The sequence below is a fragment of the Oryzias latipes genome, chromosome 22, assembly GCF_053564925.1.
Source record: "Oryzias latipes strain Hd-rR chromosome 22, Olatipes_Hd-rR_3.1".
Taxonomy (NCBI): Eukaryota; Metazoa; Chordata; class Actinopteri; order Beloniformes; family Adrianichthyidae; genus Oryzias; species Oryzias latipes.
The window spans coordinates 13,180,247-13,197,689 of NC_136258.1; the positions used below are offsets into that span (position 1 = coordinate 13,180,247).

Below are 17,443 nucleotides of genomic sequence, written 5' to 3' on the forward strand. Positions count from 1 at the left end.
TCCCAAAGCTCATCTCCATACTATCCTCACTTTCACATCCCCCGTCATCTCCCCACTCCTTCCCAGTCACAACACAGCTGTGCCTACCCGCCACCGCCTTAGCGTCCATCCTGGATTTAGTCATGTTTTTCGATGATTCCTAACCATCGCGAGATATTATGACGTCTTTGAACTTTAAAAAAAATCAATTGAAAAATCTTTATTGAACTTGAAAAAAACTGCCAAACATTTAATACTCATTCATTTTACATTTAAATGAAGATACTGCAAAAAAAAAAAAAAAAACATTTCTAACTTTTAGGCCAGGAATTTTCTGCACAAAACTGTTACTGTTACTATAATTAGATAAGATTGTTGAATTAATTGCATGGCACACGAGAAACCATAGTTTTAAACATTACTGTTTGATTCCACAAGATTACTGTTAAAATACACAAAAGGCAATTGAGTATTTTATCCCTACAAAATGTATGTAGAAATGGAAAATTTAAAAAGAAATTATTCAAGGTCACACCTTGAAAATAAATTACCCAACATAATTTCATAGATATAACATAAATCCACATTTGTTAAAAACAAAAACAAACAAAGAAGAATTATGAAACATAAAAGTAAATATAACAGCTTCCGTAAGAGTTGAAATAGTTTGCAAGTTTCTAAAACCATGACAAATTAAAAATAACTTGTTTTAAAAAAAAACAACAACAACACATAAACATAATGTTGGGGTAAAACACAATAAAGATTTAGGATATGGATCATGATGCCTTATTCTTTGTGGCTATAAAAAAACAAAAACCATGTGCATGGGAGAAAAAAAAAACATAGAAAGAGTTTGTTATGCAGAAAGCCCAAATAAAACAAATAGAAATGTTTGTACGATACGGGAGCAATTGGTTTATGGCAGGGTGTTACCAAAAAAGATAGCATGTGCTATGTTCTTCTTTCAAACCAAGTATGTTGTTAATATACTGTATATATATGGTAAATGGTAAATGGCGTATACTTATATAGCACTTTCTACCTTTTTACGAAGGCCCAAAGCGCTTTACAGTCACAATCCCATTCACCCATGCACACACACATTCACACACTGATAGTGGCTCCGCTGCCGAACACTGGCGCCAACCTCCCACCAGAGGCAAGGTGGGGTTCAGTGTCTGAGTAAGCCCTGGCTGCAGCCTGTGCAGTGTCTTGCCCAAGGACACTTCGACACATGGGCGTGCAAGGCGGGAATCGAACCTGCAATCTTATGATCATGGGTCGACTGATATATATATATATATATATATATATATATGTTTCAAACTTTTATTTCAGACTCAGGTGGAAAAGAGAATAAAATAAAACATAAGATACAAATACAGTATTTATAATAAAAAGTAAAAAGATATAACTTAAAAAGAGTATAATCGCTGTATCCAGTGTTTCCTTAGGGCAGAAGTGTAGCGGCATGAGCTTCTTTTGGGATCAGTCAGAGACATGATAATTGAGTTCTTAGATTTGTCCAGGCGTTCCATGAGGCTGTATGTAAGCTTACGCAGTAGAGCTTCACAGGTGGGGATGTGAGCGTCCACAAACAGCTGACTGGCTCTGTACCACCTGGGCACCTGTAGCAGAAGCCTAAAAGCATCATTATAGGCCACTAAGAATTTGTGGAATGTCCCACGTCCATAGTTCCACCAAAGAGGGGCCGTATACAGAGGAGTGCAGTAAGCTCTGAACAGCGAACACTTCACTTGAAGAGAACATGCACTGAATTTTCTCATCAGCATATTTGCCTGAGCATAGAGTTTACAGTACTGTCTCTGAATGTCTCTATCATCCCTCCAATCGTCAGTAATGAAATGTCCAAGATATTTGATAGATGATGTTTGTTCCAGAGGCGTTCCACAAAGCTTAAAAACAGGAAAGTTTACATTTCTGTCGTCTTTGGTCCTTACGATCATTACTTTGCTTTTGGAGGGATTGTATTTTATGTCAAAGTCTCTGCCATAGTCAGAACAAACTTTTAAAAGTGTTTGTAACCCAGCACTGTAGGGGCTAAAAATGACAAGGCCATCAGCATACATAAGATGATTAAAGGTTTGACATCCAACAACACATCCAGTTTTGCACAGATTCAGATTAGTGGATAGGTCATGAATATACACATTGAATAGAAATGGAGAGAGGATCCCCCCCTGTTGAACTCCATTGCTTACATAAAAAGGCTCTGATAAGACATTGCCCCATTTGACTGCCATTGTTTGATTAGCATACCAGAAAGCCAGGAGTCGTACAAGATATTTGGGCACTCCTCGATTAATTAGCTTCTGAAAAAGCTTGAGGTGGTTGACCCTGTCAAAGGCCTTAGTGGCATCAATAAAACACAGAAATACAGATGTATTCAGATGCAGGTATTTCCCAACTATTTCCTGTAACGCGTAGATACACATATCAGTGCCGAGGCTTTTTTTAAAACCAAATTGGTTCTCACTTGTTAAAAGATGCACTTCGAGTCTAGTCAATAAAACATATTCTAAAATTTTTGAAATGTTGCTGGAAAGGGCAATCGGTCTGTAGTTCGACAGACTATTTAAACTGGCGGTCTTGTCTTTGATGACGGGAATTAATACAACTGAGAGAATTGAATCAGGCAGGACTCCATGGGTTAAAAAGCCAGTGAAACACATGGCCAGCAGGGGCAGTAATTTAAAACTTGAATATTTTAAATGCTCGACTGTGATGTCATCAAGACCACATGCTTTGCCTTCTTTTATCTTTGAAATTGCATCTTGAATCTCACTTGCACGAATAACCATTGTGTCTGTAAAATCCACATTGTCAATAGAAACTGCATGACTTTTTACCGAATTAAGCAGGTCAGAATAATGCTTACGCCATAAATCAGCAATGTTATCAGCACCACATACACCTTCAATGTTGGATGGCAATGAAGTTTTACGATTATTCATAGAATTAACCTCCTTCCAGAATTTATGGTAATCATTATTTTGTAGACCTCTGGCCAGAGAGTCTGCTCTCATCATGTTTTCTTGCCTTTTGAGAATGCGAAGTGAATATTTGAATCTAGCAGTAGTCATTTTCTTGCTCTCAAACAAGGCACCTTGACGAGGCTTCCCAGCTTCATGCCAGAGTCTGAAAGCGTCCCTGGCTGCAGCATGATGTTCAGCTACAAAGTCATTCCAGCCTGGCTTGACGGTCCAGCTTTTAAGACTCCTGCTTCGTAGGCAAAGACTACTATCTTTTACAGCTTTTACTATATTTTCATAGAGTTTACACAATTCATTGCAATGAGTAGTATTTTTGCAGTTTGGATCACAGCATGCCAGCGCATCCCTGGGCAATTTTACAGCCTGCAGCTGAGCATCGGTGGTTGCCGTGTATTTATTGATGTCCTCATTTGTAACTTTGGACCAATCAAGTTTATCTGTAAGATCGTTATTATCTTTCGCCACAAGAGATGGTACATTTGCCACATTTAAGGAGAAGATTATTGGTATGTGATCAGAGGTAGCTAAGTTATACAGGATTTCTATGTTACTCAGAGAAGCATGAGCATCCGTAGTACAGATACAGTGGTCCAGCCATGAGGTGGAATGCCAGGCATCACTGATATAAGTAAAGCTTGTATCTGGGAGAAGTATTTTACTTGATAAGGTGAGATTATTTTCTTCACAGTAAGAAGTTAAATGATTACCAAATATTGATGAGTCATCTGAGAGATCAGCATTAAAATCTCCCATAACACAAGTGGAGCTGCTATCCTCAATATATGCTTTTATGAATGCTAATTTGTGCAAGAATTCGTCCTCCAATAGATTAGACTCATAGGGCATGTAGACATTTAGAATTGTAAATTTCTTTTCATCAATGTCGATTTCCAAGCCAACAGCCCAATCAACATTAAGCCTCACAACATTAACAGCAGCATCATACTTAACATTCCAGAGGATAGCCACGCCCCCAGGAATTCTACCTCGAACGATTCTGGTACTCAGATCAGTGGTGGATTCACCAGCACCATGGAAATCCACATGTAATGAGTTTAGATTGTCCAAGTCCTGTTTGGCAAGCCAAGTTTCTTGCAAACATAATACATCACACTCATTCAAAAGCTTATCAACGACATAGCGACTGGATTTATCTGCAACACTGTGTCCAGACCGCAAGCCACGCGTATTATATGATACAATCCGCATGATGATTTGTTGTCAAGTAAGATGACACAAGAGGTTTAGGCGTTGGATTCACCGCCATCCCCCACAGGAACTGAGGCCTTATTCACACTCCGAGTGATTTCTGGGGCCAGAGAATATATATACAACCCCCCCCAAAAAAGTAACACTTATTTCTTGTGCAATTGAGACAGATAAATCTCTTGCCAATATTAATAGCCAAATATTTTACCATAAACAAAAAAGTTTCAAATGCATTCTACATCAAAAACTAAGAAACACAGTAAAGAATCAATTATAAATGAATGACGTTTTACAATCCAAAATAAATCAAATCATATTTATCTTCAAATGCAACTTTTTACAACGTTTTCCTTTTCTAGAAAGTGATGTGCAACAGAATAAATGTTGCACAGAATTCTGCAGTCCATGCTGCTAAACAGCAGAGGATGGAAACTTCCAGAACAGGAGACGGAGCTTATATAAGCCGCAGTGCAGCGAGCTGACGGTCAAAACGCGCAGGGAGTCAGTGAATGAAACATCGCTCACAGTGTCAGAAGAGCTGAAAGAAACTAAGATATTAATTACCCGTGCTGATTAAGAAGTATTTTGAAAACAACATTAGGGAAAACAAAGGCATTTTTCCCATCTGACAGGTAAGAGAAATATAACACATGGTGGGATGGATTCATCTTGCCGCCGTTTCATTCCGAAACTATTGTTATATTGTTCATTTGCTACCAACTAGATATATTATTTCGGTAGATTGTTTGTATTTTAAATTTAAATGTGAAATCGTTTGAATTAGGAGGAGATGCCGATAGCTAGTTGTGCTGTTGTTAGCATGCATTTGATGTTCTGGAACTTTCCATTATGTGGGTTGTGTAATGCGCCCCTCTACCGCTTGGGGCATCAATGAGCACTTTTAAGGACTGTTCCATGGTTGTAAAGGTCATCTTTAGTAAGAAAATGCATCTGCGCGATCCCACCTGCTGACAATTTATGGATACATTGTTTAGCTAGTTTGAAAAATATTTTTGGGTAGCTAAAACGATGTAAGAACCGCTAAAAGTTTGGATGTTTGTTTTTCTTACTGGTTTTCTTTAGCAGAGAAGGGACCTAATTATGGCCGAACAAGTAAATTCTCACTCTGCAATGGCCGATGCTCGCCACACCGATGGCCTCAATGTGATCTTTGACCAGAAAAGCCCCGGATCTTCTTCCCATTCCCGGTCCCGGTCGAGGAGCAGCAGCAGTTCCAGCAGCCGCAGGAGCCGCTCTTCTGGTTCTGGTCACTACAAGAGACGAGGAAGACGGGACAGATCTTCATCTTCATCTTCCTCCCGTTCATCCTCGAGGAGCCGGTCCTCGTCTCGGTCCAGGTCTCGGTCTCATCCCCGCTGCCGCCGACGCTCATCTCGCTGTCGCTGTGATGAACACAGAAGATCTGGCCGGCGCCTCTACCGTCGCTCCCCATCACGTCGCTACAGAGCCCATTCCCGCTCCTACAGCCGATCCCCAACACCAGACGGATACTACCGCCGTCGCAGATATTCAAGATCCCGCTCCAGGTCTCCGTCCAGGCCTTTTGGTCACTGGAGGAAATACAGGAGACCTGTGAGCCCGCTCAGATTCCGATTCTCTCCGTCCCCATATGGATTCTACAGGGGTCGATCCAGATCTAGATCCAGATCCAGGAGTCCTGTGCGCTCTGTCAGTTTAAGCCTTGACGGTAAGTTAAATACATTAAAATCAAGTTCATTTTTGCAGGAGACATTTCATGACGTCTTTGCACCTGATTGTTTTCCAGATAAAAGGAAACTGCTTGAAGCTGCTAAGGCTAACGCCATGAGGATCCTTGGAGTGGAGAAGATAGAGCTTCCTGAGAGTGTGAAACCCATCCTATCAGAGGAACCAGAGCCCAGACCACTGTCACCAGAACCACTGGTCAGGAGGAGGCAAGGTTCTGAAAGGACTGGACCTCAGGTGGGTATTACAAAAAAGAGGCAAGAATATATTTCGTTCAGTCAAATGAGACTGAGGATAGAAGATGGATTTTGTTTTCCCAAATTGAAGGTAAAGTTTCTGATGATAACGTCAACATGGTTAATGTTACTATTTGATAGAATCTTTTTCAAATAAAGATTACCATTTTGTTCTTGCTAATTAAAGTTTGCACCCGTTTGTGGAAATGTATTCTACTTCCTGTAACTCCCTTGGTCATGAACTCTTCTCTATTTATCGCCCATGTTTTTATTTGACTATTGTGCTAACGCTTAACTTCATGAAGGAGAACATGTACTTTCTTCATTTATTCCTGTCTTCATAGATAACATGACAGTGGTCTTCACTCATCAACACCTGGGATTAAACGGCTGTCATGTGACTTGGGTGACCAAAATATTTGTTTTGCGTGACAGATCTGTGGATATTTGCAACTTTTTATATTTGGAGTGACTAGCTAAAGCAACATGGATACGGATTACTTGAAATGCATCACAAAAAAACTAATCACAGCTACCAATGAACATTTTTGTTCATCTACATTAAATTAAGATTGTTTCTCGACTTTTTGTTTGTTTTGATGGCTACATTTTTGACAAAATGACATGGGTTTTTTAACAGATCTGCACTCTTTGTCGGAGCGCGGGTGTCTGGACCACATTATAGTAAGAGAACCTGTCAAACTAAAGACAGGAGCAGCTCTTCATTTGCTGAAGATAAGTTGACATAAAAGCTGAACGCTTTCAAAGCTAGGAGGGTTGTACTAATATAGTCTGGAAACTTCCTTTTGCTAGTCATTTATTAAAACGGGCATCAAGTGGTGAGGAGCATTTGCTTAAATATATGCAGTAATATTCTTTCTGACCGATCAATTAATTCATTTTATTTATTTTTTTAAATTAGGACAGAGACGTTGAGCCTGGCGTGTCCAACCCCATGATGTCTCCAAAAAGACACATTGCTTTCAGCACAAATGTAAGTTTATATACTTTGTGTTTCTTAGTCAGCTATAAATATTTAATTGTATTTCAGATTCTTATCAGCTTTGTCTTCTCCCTACAGAATTCTGTGGCCAAACCAACTGCAGCAGCTCCATCTCCTGCTAAGCTAACGTCGGGAGTGGACAGCTATGAAAGCAGGAAGCCCTACGGCAGCTGGATTCCAATCGGTTCGGGCCAAAGTGCACGCAAATGAGCTTAGAGCCACAGAGTGGTTATATAGACTGTGTAAATGTTGTAAATAGTTTATATAAAAAGAATGGTGCATCACTCCGTGGTCATTTTCTTTCTTTCAGATGTGAAAACTTTATATGTGAAGATTTGAAGAACTCGTATCAGGTGGGATTATTTATATAGCGCATTGTAAATTTATAGATGTAAATAAAGTTTTGTTGAACTGATGGAATGTGTCTCATTCAAGTTATTGCATTATGAATTAGGGAGCTGTGAAAATGAACGAATTATACTTGTTAGACACATGGATGACATGCTGGAACACTAAAAACCATGCCAATGTGCTTTAAATGAACTTTAATTAAAAAAAAAAAAACATTAACCTTTAAGAAACTGTATGACTTTGATGCCTAAAAAGTTAAAGTCGGAATCAAAGCATATCAAGCAGAAGGTAACCAAGGAAACTTGATTTAAATCATAATGCTCAAAGGCTAAAAATAAAGTTTAATTCTTTTCTTTTTTTTGCCACATAGAATCTTCTTGAAACATGTAGGTATTTTAAACTAATCAGTTTGTGAATAATTTTGTATAAAAATATTTCTTTTGGATAACTGCCTTGTGTGCCATAATCCCTCTTTGATGGAACCTAAACTTCATTTATTTTTTAAATAACTTTGAGTTTTGCTAATACCTGAGGTATCTAGGGTAATATATCCAAACTCAGACTTTAGGCTAGTGTAAATATCTAATTTATCAAAGCAGTAATGTTTATTAATTATTCATATTATTATACAAATGCTGACTTTGATCAATTCTTGAACCTGTAACTAACTTGTTCAATTTTAATTTATTTATTTACTTATTTGATACAATACATTTAAATGTCGAAATTTGAATTAAATGGCAACCATCTGCCCATATTGAATTCTGTTAAATGTTAGCTGGCTGTAGGGTTTCGCGGAATGGAATCGTCCGCTAAAGAATGGAAAATTCCAGAAGGTTGCTATATAGAACTGGCTGCCTGGTGGGTTGTCCTTTAGTCAGGAGTGACGACAGCGTGCTGTTCGTATTCGAGGACGATTGAACAAACGAGGCTAACCCTCGCAACTAGCTAAAAAATCAACAAAAACATTTAAATTTAGTCGCTATATCTTGAAAACGTTACCCGCGATCTTTTTGGTGGCGTTTGTGTCTTTGTTCGTATAATTTTTTGGGAAACAGGCAGCCTTCACGCGACCTGGTAAGTAGTCTGACCAAAAAAGCGTAATTTACTCATGATAAAGTTGTGTTTGGGAGATGTGTCGTCTTTATCAATGTGTATTCTCCTTCAAATAAGATTAAAAATATGTACATTAGGATTAAGCGAAAGTATATCGGGGTAGTTGGCTTTTCCGTTAGTTCGGTTGAGCATGGAAATTTCCAGAACATTTTATCGTTACGCAACAGCTTTTTTTTCCTGCTAGGGGCGCCATTGAGCAACTGTTACACAACACTGTCGTTTTATTGTGTACTTGCTAATGTTGTAAGCTAACTACTTCTCTTTTTTTTAGCCTTTGGCAGCTCAACACTATGGCTGAACAAGTAAATTCTCACTCTGCAATGGCCGAGGCTCGCCACACCGATGGCCTCAATGTGATCTTTGACCAGAAAAGCCCCGGATCTTCTTCCCATTCCCGGTCCCGGTCGAGGAGCAGCAGCAGTTCCAGCAGCCGCAGGAGCCGCTCTTCTGGTTCTGGTCACTACAAGAGACGAGGAAGACGGGACAGATCTTCATCTTCATCTTCCTCCCGTTCATCCTCGAGGAGCCGGTCCTCGTCTCGGTCCAGGTCTCGGTCTAGGTCTCGGTCTCATCCCCGCTGCCGCCGACGCTCATCTCGCTGTCGCTGTGATGAACACAGAAGATCTGGCCGGCGCCTCTACCGTCGCTCCCCATCACGTCGCTACAGAGCCCATTCCCGCTCCTACAGCCGATCCCCAACACCAGACAGATACTACCGCCGTCGCAGATATTCAAGATCCCGCTCCAGGTCTTCAGGTCGCTGGAGTCGCTACAGGAGACCAGTTGGCCAGTTTAGAAGCAGGTTCACTCTATCTCCATCCCCGCCAAGATTTTACAGGCGCAGATCCAGATCCAGGAGTCCGGTGCGCTCTGTCAGTTTAAGCCTTGACGGTAAGTTAAATACATTAAAATCAAGTTCATTTTTGCAGGAGACATTTCATGACGTCTTTGCACCTGATTGTTTTCCAGATAAAAGGAAACTGCTTGAAGCTGCTAAGGCTAACGCCATGAGGATCCTTGGGGTGGAGAAGATAGAGCTTCCTGAGAGTGTGAAACCCATCCTATCAGAGGAACCAGAGCCCAGACCACTGTCACCAGAACCACTGGTCAGGAGGAGGCAAGGTTCTGAAAGGACTGGACCTCAGGTGGGTATTAAGACAGGTATTAAGACTGTTGATGCAGGGGAGTTAGTGAAAACAAAAATCCCACACTAAAACATTAAAAATTGACATCCTTTGTGTAGAAGTGCAAGTTGTTAAATGTTGTGAGATGGACTGTTAACCTGCATTGATTCAAAGTATAAGACTATACCAATGATTGTTTTTCTTTCCTTTTTAGTATGTTCTTAAATTATTTATCAAACTTTCAAGAACCTTTGGACTGTCTCTATCTTCAGTTCTGTGATGACTTTTCTGCTCTGTTTAAACGTTTGGACCATGAAGGAGAACATGTGTACTCTCTGTATTTATTCCTGTCTTCATAGATAACATGACGGTGATCTTCACTCACCGGCACCTGGGATAAAAAGGCGTTCATGTGACTTGGGTGACAAAAGTATTTGTTTGCCTAAAGGTTATCTGATGAATTATGTAACTTTTTAAGTCATCAGTTCAGTTTAATAACACATTACTCTTATCTGCAGTCTACACCGTTGTTATTTTAGGTTATGTGAAAGAAAAAGTACAGATTAAGAACTTAAAAACAGATTTTTAAATTCCGTTCAAATGGTAGGAGAGAGCCACAGTTATACAGATATGTAGAACTTTGTCTCTTCAAATGTATTTATGCTTGCAGATGAAATTGGTATTTATTTAACAGAGATCTCCGTCCGCTGATGGGGCACAGGTGTGTGGACTTCATAATAGTGACTATACCTGTCAAGAGAACTATAAAACAGGAACACCTCTCCGTTTGTCACAGATAAGTTGGTACACAGATGTGTGCTACAGGGACGGGGAACCCGCATCCCTTTGTTTGCTTTACTTTTGTGTGAATTTCTGCCATCTTTGGTAGAATTTATTTTTCCTTTCCTTTGTCTGCAAATGTCATTTAATTGGGAGCAGATTGTAAGCTCCTGTTATAACTGATCTGTGTGGATACTGCTCCTTTCTGCCCTTAATTCACCTTTTATTTTTTCCCTTTTTGAATCTAGGACATTGAGGTGGAGCCTGAAGTGTCCAGCCCGAGACCGTCTTCTAAAGGGCAAATTGCCTTCAGCTTGAATGTAAGTGGAAAAATGACCACTTATGGTGAAATTAAGTTTTGTATTTCAAACTATTATTTTAGAGCTTCTTTCTTTTCTTCCAGAATTCTGTGGCCAAACCAACTGCAGCTGCTCCATCTCCTGCTAAGCTAACGTCGAGAGTGGACAGCTATGAAAGCAGGAAGCCCTACGGCAGCTGGATTCCAATCGGTTCGGGCCAAAGTGCACGCAAATGAGCTTAGAGCCACAACAGTGTAGCTGCATGGACGTGTAAATGTTGTAAATAGTTTGTACATATAATGAAGCATTGTTTCGTGGTCATTTTTTCTTTCAGATATGAACATTTTAAATGAGAAGAGGTGAACAATTCAGGTGGGAAATTTTCCTCTTGTATACATCGTGCGTATTTATTTGTCCAATAAAATATTTTCTTGATAAAGCCTGTGTTGTCAATCTATTTATAATTATTATTTGATTTGCTCATAAAGGTCTTAATGCCAAACATTTACTTCAGAATTTCCAAAAGTTTGAACTAAATATATACCGGGTCAGTTGTAGTGATGAGGTGGCCTTTGCAACAACCTGCTAGTAGTTTCTCATAGCGGCCACGTGGTGTCAGTATTGCACTTGGAGATACCAGCGCCATTTGCTGTCGTATTGACGTCAACCTATTTTCATGTTGGAATGTCGAGTAGTTTAAACCTATGTCTGTGGAAGACTGTTTCCTATTCATAGGATTAGTTTGTTTTAACCCTTATCTCTCTTATCAACCCACCCTTACATTGACGTGTTATCCCTGCCATGATAAAGGTGGAGAGGATTTCATGTAATCCATAGACACCAGTGAAGAACACAAATCATTGACAAAAGGTTCAGCACACTTTCTAGTGGGTCTAGATGACCCCACACCCAATGTCAAAGTGCCTAGGATAGCACAAGGGTTACACTCAATCCACTCAGACTGCATTTTCTGTCAAGGTTTAACAGCCTGTTTTTATTCTTGACCAGTCATTTATTTTCTTCACCAGATCTCATCAAAAATGATCTTTAGGCAAGTAAGATGTTCAGTTAAACAAAATAATCACTGAAACTGTAAACTGTTAAATTTGAGGTTCTTTTTAATGTGCTCTTGGAGATGCAATGGCTGCCCTTTTTGCCCTGCTGGATCAGTATTACCCTGAAATGACCTGGAAAGCATTGTGACCTGATCAGAACAGTGATTGTTAATGCAAATGTGTGGAAAATTCTCTTTAAACCCAAACCTACGGGGGATAATCTAACAAAAAATACCAGTTGGATTAAAATAATCTTCTGAAAACCATCCCATCGCCTGCAGAGGGCGCTGTTCCCCCACATTCTGAGGTGTATTGACACTTGGATGTGAAACAGTTTGCTTTTCTGATCTCCAGTCACAAGGCCTTGCTGCTCATGTTGTAACCTCAGGGGAGATAGAGGTGATAAGTTGAATTACTCCACTGATAACCATTATCTTCTCAATCTCTTACACTCAAGCATTTTTTTTGGTTTCCATGCTCTGAAGAACATGCCCAGAGGTCTGACAGGGATTCAGGCCCAGGTTCAAAATATCTGTCATGAGATAACTGGATGCAATTATGGAACGGTTTAATTCAAAGCAAGGTTAAGAAAAATGGCTGTTCAACATTTAATATTATATAAGGAAAAACCGTGGGGATATCTGTCAGTGTAACATAAAGACTGCTTTAAAAAACACTCCTCAATTTGGAGAAAGAGTGAAGGACTCGACGGATGCCTCTTAGACCGCCGTGCCTCTCTCCAAGTTCTGCTTGATCTCTGCCGTGTATTTGCCGTAGAAACGCTCAGCCTTCTTGTTGAATTTGGCGTTCCTCTCATTGATATAGTCGATGTCTGCGTCGTCGTTGTAGGCTCGGCGCCGGCTGTACTTGGCACGCTTTTCAATCCTGAGGAAGCAGATTATTAAAGGTTCTGTTAAGCAGTCTGTGCTCCCTCTGTGGCATTTCCAATGTTAACCAGAATTTAGGACTGTGTATTTAAATTTGGAAGTACAAAAAATGCCCCCCAAAATAAGAAAAACCTCAAACACACACAAAAAACCCCAACTGTCAGTTTGAGAGCTCCCAAGCTCATGATTTAGTATTTTCAAAGCATTTTTTAGGTGCGTCACACTGGCAGCTGAACCTTGTCTAATGCCCAACAGTTGCATCTACGACACAAGCCTGGGGCGCTCTCTGCTAATAAACAGTTCATGGAAAAACTAAAAGACTGAAGTACAAGACGTTAGAGGATTTTAATATTTCCATCTAAAATGTGGAAATTCCAGCTATTTTCAGAGCTCCTCTGTGAATGTGACCGTGGCAATCCTAACAGCTACAGCCGTACAGGTCACCAGCGTTTAGAGGAAGAGCGCTCAAAAAGAGTTTATGAATGGATACAAAAAAGCACATGTTCTATGATTAACCCTCTGCTTGTTGGCTCTGATTAGTGCTTGATAGTTATAGAGGCCAGACTCAAATTAAGCAAAAAGGTCAAAAACGTTGGAAGACATTTTGGCTCTTATCTGTGGTGAATGTGACTTACTGTTTCTCAACATCCTCCACCATGCGGTCAATGCCGTCCTTTGTGGGAACATGGGTGCCGTGGATCAGGCTATTTGACGTGGGGTAGAAGTCTTCACCGCTGTGGAGCGCCGGCAAAAGAATTAGAAATACATCATTAAGAATAATCAGCGTTAAAAACAAAGTAGATTTTCTCTTCCATCGTCGTGACTGGAACCATCCAAATGGGAAAAGTGGGGCTTCGGGGCAAATCTGGTGCATCTTTTGAGCTTATGTATGCAGCAGCTTGTTTTTAAGGGTGAAAAACGTTTAGGCATGAACCTTAGCATGAATTCCTTCAACAATAATCAAATCAAACTCATTTCTGGAGTTCTGGCTCAAAGCAAAACCGAGAGGCTGCGTTGGTGAACATCATACGTTTTTGGGAAGACGAGGAGGTTCAACTTCCAATCACTTTAGTTGATTTTTCTGTCTATAGTTTGTTCTGAGCGGTTGCAGCGTATTTTAAGGACACCAGTTTCCAGTTCAGCTCACCTGTCTTCCCTCAGCTTCTCATAACTTTCCAAGTCTGGTCTGATCTGCCTTGTGAGCCTCTGGTACTGTCGGAACTGGGCCTCGGCGTAACCTTTTGTCCGTTGTGAGGGTTTTTCAGACATGGAGAGAGGAAGAAAAGAAGGTATAATTAGTGGAACAAACAGGAAGCAGGCACGAGGCTTCGGGAGGACCGGAGGCAACTCGCCAGCTCCTGTCCTCTCCTCAAGCCCCTGCAGGGATTGATCTCTCCCAGAGTTCCAGCCATTTAGTCGGGTTTCTTGATAGATTTAGTGAAAACAGCTTTAAATGATGGGCACTTGCCCCCTCCCCAGCTTGGTTTTGAACAGAAGCTGTTCTTCTGCAAATCTTAACAGTTTAAAGCAACCGTTGAAAACATCTCGGTGAAGCTGCAATGCTGAAGATCATCAATTAAGATCAAAGATTTTAAAAAACAACAGGTTTTTTTATTTGGCTTAAAAAAAGGCAATTATAATTAAAAGACTACTGGGAATGCTTTGAACGTAGGTCAAAAGCCAATTGGAATGTGACTTCAATGGTTCACTCTAGAAACACTACTACTTGTAGGATCAATTCAGAAGTTCATTTCATCAGCATGTTTACTTCTGATCTTTGTCAGTTTCTCTCTTTACTTTACTTTAACTGCAAAATAGCTGTTTAAACTCTCAAAATTCAAATCTTCCAAGAAAAATCAGTCCAACACATTAAAATAACACTGTTAGCGATCAAAGATTTATGTAAATTTGAAACCGATTGACAATGCTCTACAGCCAATCAGGATGTGCTGGAAATAAAGAAGAGCATGCAAAAAAAAAAAAACTGCAAAAGTGGAACTGTGATATAAAGAGGAAACACTGCAGATCCAATTCTGAGAAAGCAGTAAAGCTTTAGTTCCAAAACAGAGCTCACATTGACATTTATTAGTTTAGAGAGATTCTGTTAGCTGCTTGGCTTTTTTCCACCGCCACAAGATTGAAAGATTTTATCAGAACATAAATAAATAATAATCGTTCAGATTTATTCTCTGGGGGCATCTCGCATTGGAGAAGTACACCAACAGGCCACTAATTAATCTTTAAATGATGCTGCAATTATCTCACTAATATCCCACAAAACAAGTATGAGCAAATTATTGGCGTCAGTCTTTCCTACAAATACCAACCTGCAAATCCCGTGTCTGGGTTTTTCTTCTTCTTCTTCCTTTCCCACCGCTCTGCATCATCAGCGGTGATTTCTAGCAGCTTCACTCTGTTGTAGTCCTCTCCACGGGCAGCACATTCCTACAAAAGCACACTTTGTTTAAATACTGCAATTAATACTTAAGCTAAGAATGTAAATATTCTGAATCTATAGGTATATACTGTTAGACTGTTTAATTTATACATCGTTTGAAAGATTAAGATTTTTTTCTTTCATGAAGCCGAATGTCATCTTAGCTTCTATTGAACACTGAATCTGTCACATAATTGAGTATAATTCAACATTTCACAATCAATGTCTGCGATTTGACTTTAAAGGAAATAAACAGAAAGACACAAACATCAAAGGTTCTTTTTTAATTAGTATAGAGCAGAGGATTGTACTCCAGCTTCTTTTTTTAGAGCTTTAAAATCCCACCCTATTCCATCTTTTGATTTATTTTTTAAAGTATTTCCTGTGGTTTGTTTATTATGATTATGCAGTTTTTAGCCAGAATTTAAAAAAAAACACACAAAAAACTGTCATTTTCTAGGACATAGTTTCAGCAAAATGGCTGGAGTTAATTAGAAATTTGCCGCTGAGTCGTAGGTGGATCTGTTGTCACGATTCAAGCCCGCCTCTGCTTCCCAAAATCCTTCGGTCAACTCTCTCCTGCTAGCTTACAGCCTCTCACACCCTCCAACCTAACATAACAAGTGCAACAAAAATGGCGAGCACTATCAGCGCCATACAGCCTTAGTTTTGAGCCAGATCCCAGGCGGCACGAGGAGAACGCAGATGTGCATGGATCTAGTTGTCTACAAGAATGGAGCACAGTGGGAGCTTGAGGCCCAAAAATGCAGCTTCTATGTCACACTTACAAGCTTTACCAACTGCGTTTTCCCGTCAGCTCCTGATTCACAACAATTTGAAATTTGAATAAAGAAATATTTTTAGGCTTATCTATATATTATATTCCCCTCCATCATGAGAAAAAAACCACAGGAAAATGTTAAAAACACCATTTTCATTGGAATGGGCGTTTAAATCACAACCCCAATTTACCTTAACAGAATGTTGTGTTTCGGAAAATATTGGTGTGAGTACATAAACACACACAAACCTTTTTCTTTTCATTTTCAGCAAGCTCCCATTCCAGTCGGGCTTTTTTCGCCTCCCAGTTGGAGGGCAGTTTCAGTCTCTTATCCTCCTCCACAACCTCCTGGTGGTTCTGTTTCCGTGCTTCGTTCTGTAGATTAATTAAACAAACCCATAAAAGTAAAATATGTAAGTCATCATATATAAATTGGATTTAAATTATATAAATAATATAATATAATTGGATCAGTTGAAATTACAGAATTCATTAAGAAATCCGCTTATGTATGACTACGTGGTTAGGTATTTTAACATAATCATAGCAAAGGTCAAATATTTTGGACTGAACAGACAGACCCGTTTAAAATGCAGCTCTCGAAATTTACGAAGCCTCGCCTCCCGTTTTTGCGAGACTAAAGAATCCGTCTGTTGTTCGTCACCTGCAGCTGCGTGAGTTTCCTACAAACGAAAAGGGAAACAGAATGGTGCAATTTAATGTCAGCGAGCTCAGTTAAAAAACCGTCAAGAACAACAAAGACCAAATACAGAATTTACCATGCTAGTGACTAGCTAATGGCTAGGCTAACTAGCTAATGGTTAGCTTGAAAAAACAACACGGTAAACAACAAGAGTTAAGAGATTTATCGTTTTACTTGACAAGGAAATATTAAATAGGAATAAATGTGATTCCCAGAAATGTATAGCCGAAATGTATAGATTAAAAAACAACAAAAAACTAACCACTTCAGGTGACGCCATTGCTCTTCTTCAAAGGAAGCAGAAGAGCGGAAGTTTGGCACGAGGACAGGATATTACGTAAAAGGTTTTTTTTTTCTGAAAGGCTGAATAAAACACATTTAAACAATTTTAAACAAACATGAAACATACAAGCTAAAATAATAAAAAAAAATTATAAATATCATTAAAAGAAATCACAATAACAACTGTAACAGTAGAACTCTATTGTACTAATATTACAACACTGCTTTTTTGGAAAATGTTCAACTCTTTAGCATTTATTAAATTTGACCTTTTATTTAAAATCATTGACATTTTTATTTTTTATTTTATCAGAACTTTACTGACAACCTTTTTCATGAAAGTCACAAAATGAGGGCGTTTTTAAATAAACATTTAAAATGAAATACAACAGATCATGATTAGACCTAACATAAATGTTTTAATTAGTATTATATTTGAGCATTCCTGTTTAAATCTGC

General features: G+C 39.3%; 3 protein-coding genes across 8 annotated transcripts; 2 read left to right on the top strand and 1 right to left on the bottom strand.

Moving 5' to 3' along the window:
* Nucleotides 1-4,642: 4,642 nt before the first annotated feature.
* Nucleotides 4,643-7,584, top strand: LOC101160860 (uncharacterized). Of its 4 annotated transcripts, none has more exons than XR_002292891.2 (5): nt 4,643-4,837; nt 5,292-5,913; nt 5,992-6,167; nt 6,511-7,160; nt 7,248-7,584. XR_002292891.2 is itself a non-coding variant. In XM_011490527.2 (5 exons), the coding sequence occupies exons 2-5, from the start codon at nt 5,307-5,309 to the stop codon at nt 7,377-7,379; spliced, it is 987 nt and encodes a 328-aa protein (XP_011488829.1). In that variant the 5' UTR covers nt 4,643-4,837; nt 5,292-5,306; the 3' UTR covers nt 7,380-7,584. The 4 variants fall into 4 exon arrangements, 2 of the variants coding, with proteins under 2 accessions (XP_011488829.1, XP_011488830.1); XM_011490527.2 differs by having other exon boundaries at nt 7,089-7,160; XM_011490528.2 differs by having other exon boundaries at nt 4,655-4,837; nt 5,289-5,913; nt 7,089-7,160.
* Nucleotides 7,585-8,379: 795 nt separating this feature from the next.
* LOC110017476 (uncharacterized) lies at nt 8,380-11,278 on the top strand. Of its 2 annotated transcripts, none has more exons than XR_002872629.2 (5): nt 8,380-8,597; nt 8,908-9,527; nt 9,606-9,781; nt 10,120-10,860; nt 10,944-11,278. XR_002872629.2 is itself a non-coding variant. In XM_020713409.3 (5 exons), exons 2-5 carry the CDS (start codon nt 8,927-8,929, stop codon nt 11,073-11,075), a joined length of 981 nt encoding a protein of 326 aa, XP_020569068.1. In that variant the 5' UTR covers nt 8,383-8,597; nt 8,908-8,926; the 3' UTR covers nt 11,076-11,278. The 2 variants fall into 2 exon arrangements, 1 of the variants encoding a protein (XP_020569068.1); XM_020713409.3 differs by having other exon boundaries at nt 8,383-8,597; nt 10,789-10,860.
* Nucleotides 11,279-11,939: 661 nt separating this feature from the next.
* On the bottom strand, nt 11,940-17,099 carry syf2 (SYF2 pre-mRNA-splicing factor). 2 transcript variants are annotated; one of them, XM_004082390.5, is made up of 7 exons: nt 16,965-17,099; nt 16,581-16,682; nt 16,249-16,374; nt 15,109-15,226; nt 13,929-14,019; nt 13,417-13,515; nt 11,940-12,779 (listed from the first exon to the last, which is right to left on the bottom strand). In XM_004082390.5, the coding sequence occupies exons 1-7, from the start codon at nt 16,980-16,982 to the stop codon at nt 12,614-12,616; spliced, it is 720 nt and encodes a 239-aa protein (XP_004082438.1). In that variant the 5' UTR covers nt 16,983-17,099; the 3' UTR covers nt 11,940-12,613. The 2 variants fall into 2 exon arrangements, with proteins under 2 accessions (XP_004082438.1, XP_078796817.1); XM_078940691.1 differs by lacking the exon at nt 16,965-17,099 and adding an exon at nt 16,779-16,959.
* Between the last annotated feature and the right edge of the window lie 344 nt (nt 17,100-17,443).

Coding starts and splice junctions, on each gene's coding strand:
- LOC101160860 (XM_011490527.2), top strand. CDS start 5,307: ATGGCCGAACAAGTAAATTCTCACTCTGCAATGGCCGATGCTCGCCAC. Junction 6,168..7,088: donor CTGAAAGGACTGGACCTCAG/GTGGGTATTACA, acceptor TTTTTAAATTAG/GACAGAGACGTTGAGCCTGG. Junction 7,161..7,247: donor ACATTGCTTTCAGCACAAAT/GTAAGTTTATAT, acceptor TTCTCCCTACAG/AATTCTGTGGCCAAACCAAC.
- LOC110017476 (XM_020713409.3), top strand. CDS start 8,927: ATGGCTGAACAAGTAAATTCTCACTCTGCAATGGCCGAGGCTCGCCAC. Junction 9,528..9,605: donor TGTCAGTTTAAGCCTTGACG/GTAAGTTAAATA, acceptor ATTGTTTTCCAG/ATAAAAGGAAACTGCTTGAA. Junction 10,861..10,943: donor AAATTGCCTTCAGCTTGAAT/GTAAGTGGAAAA, acceptor CTTTTCTTCCAG/AATTCTGTGGCCAAACCAAC.
- syf2 (XM_004082390.5), bottom strand. Junction 16,375..16,580: donor GAGAGCTGCATTTTAAACGG/GTCTGTCTGTTC, acceptor ATTAATCTACAG/AACGAAGCACGGAAACAGAA. Junction 12,780..13,416: donor GTGGAGGATGTTGAGAAACA/GTAAGTCACATT, acceptor CTGCTTCCTCAG/GATTGAAAAGCGTGCCAAGT.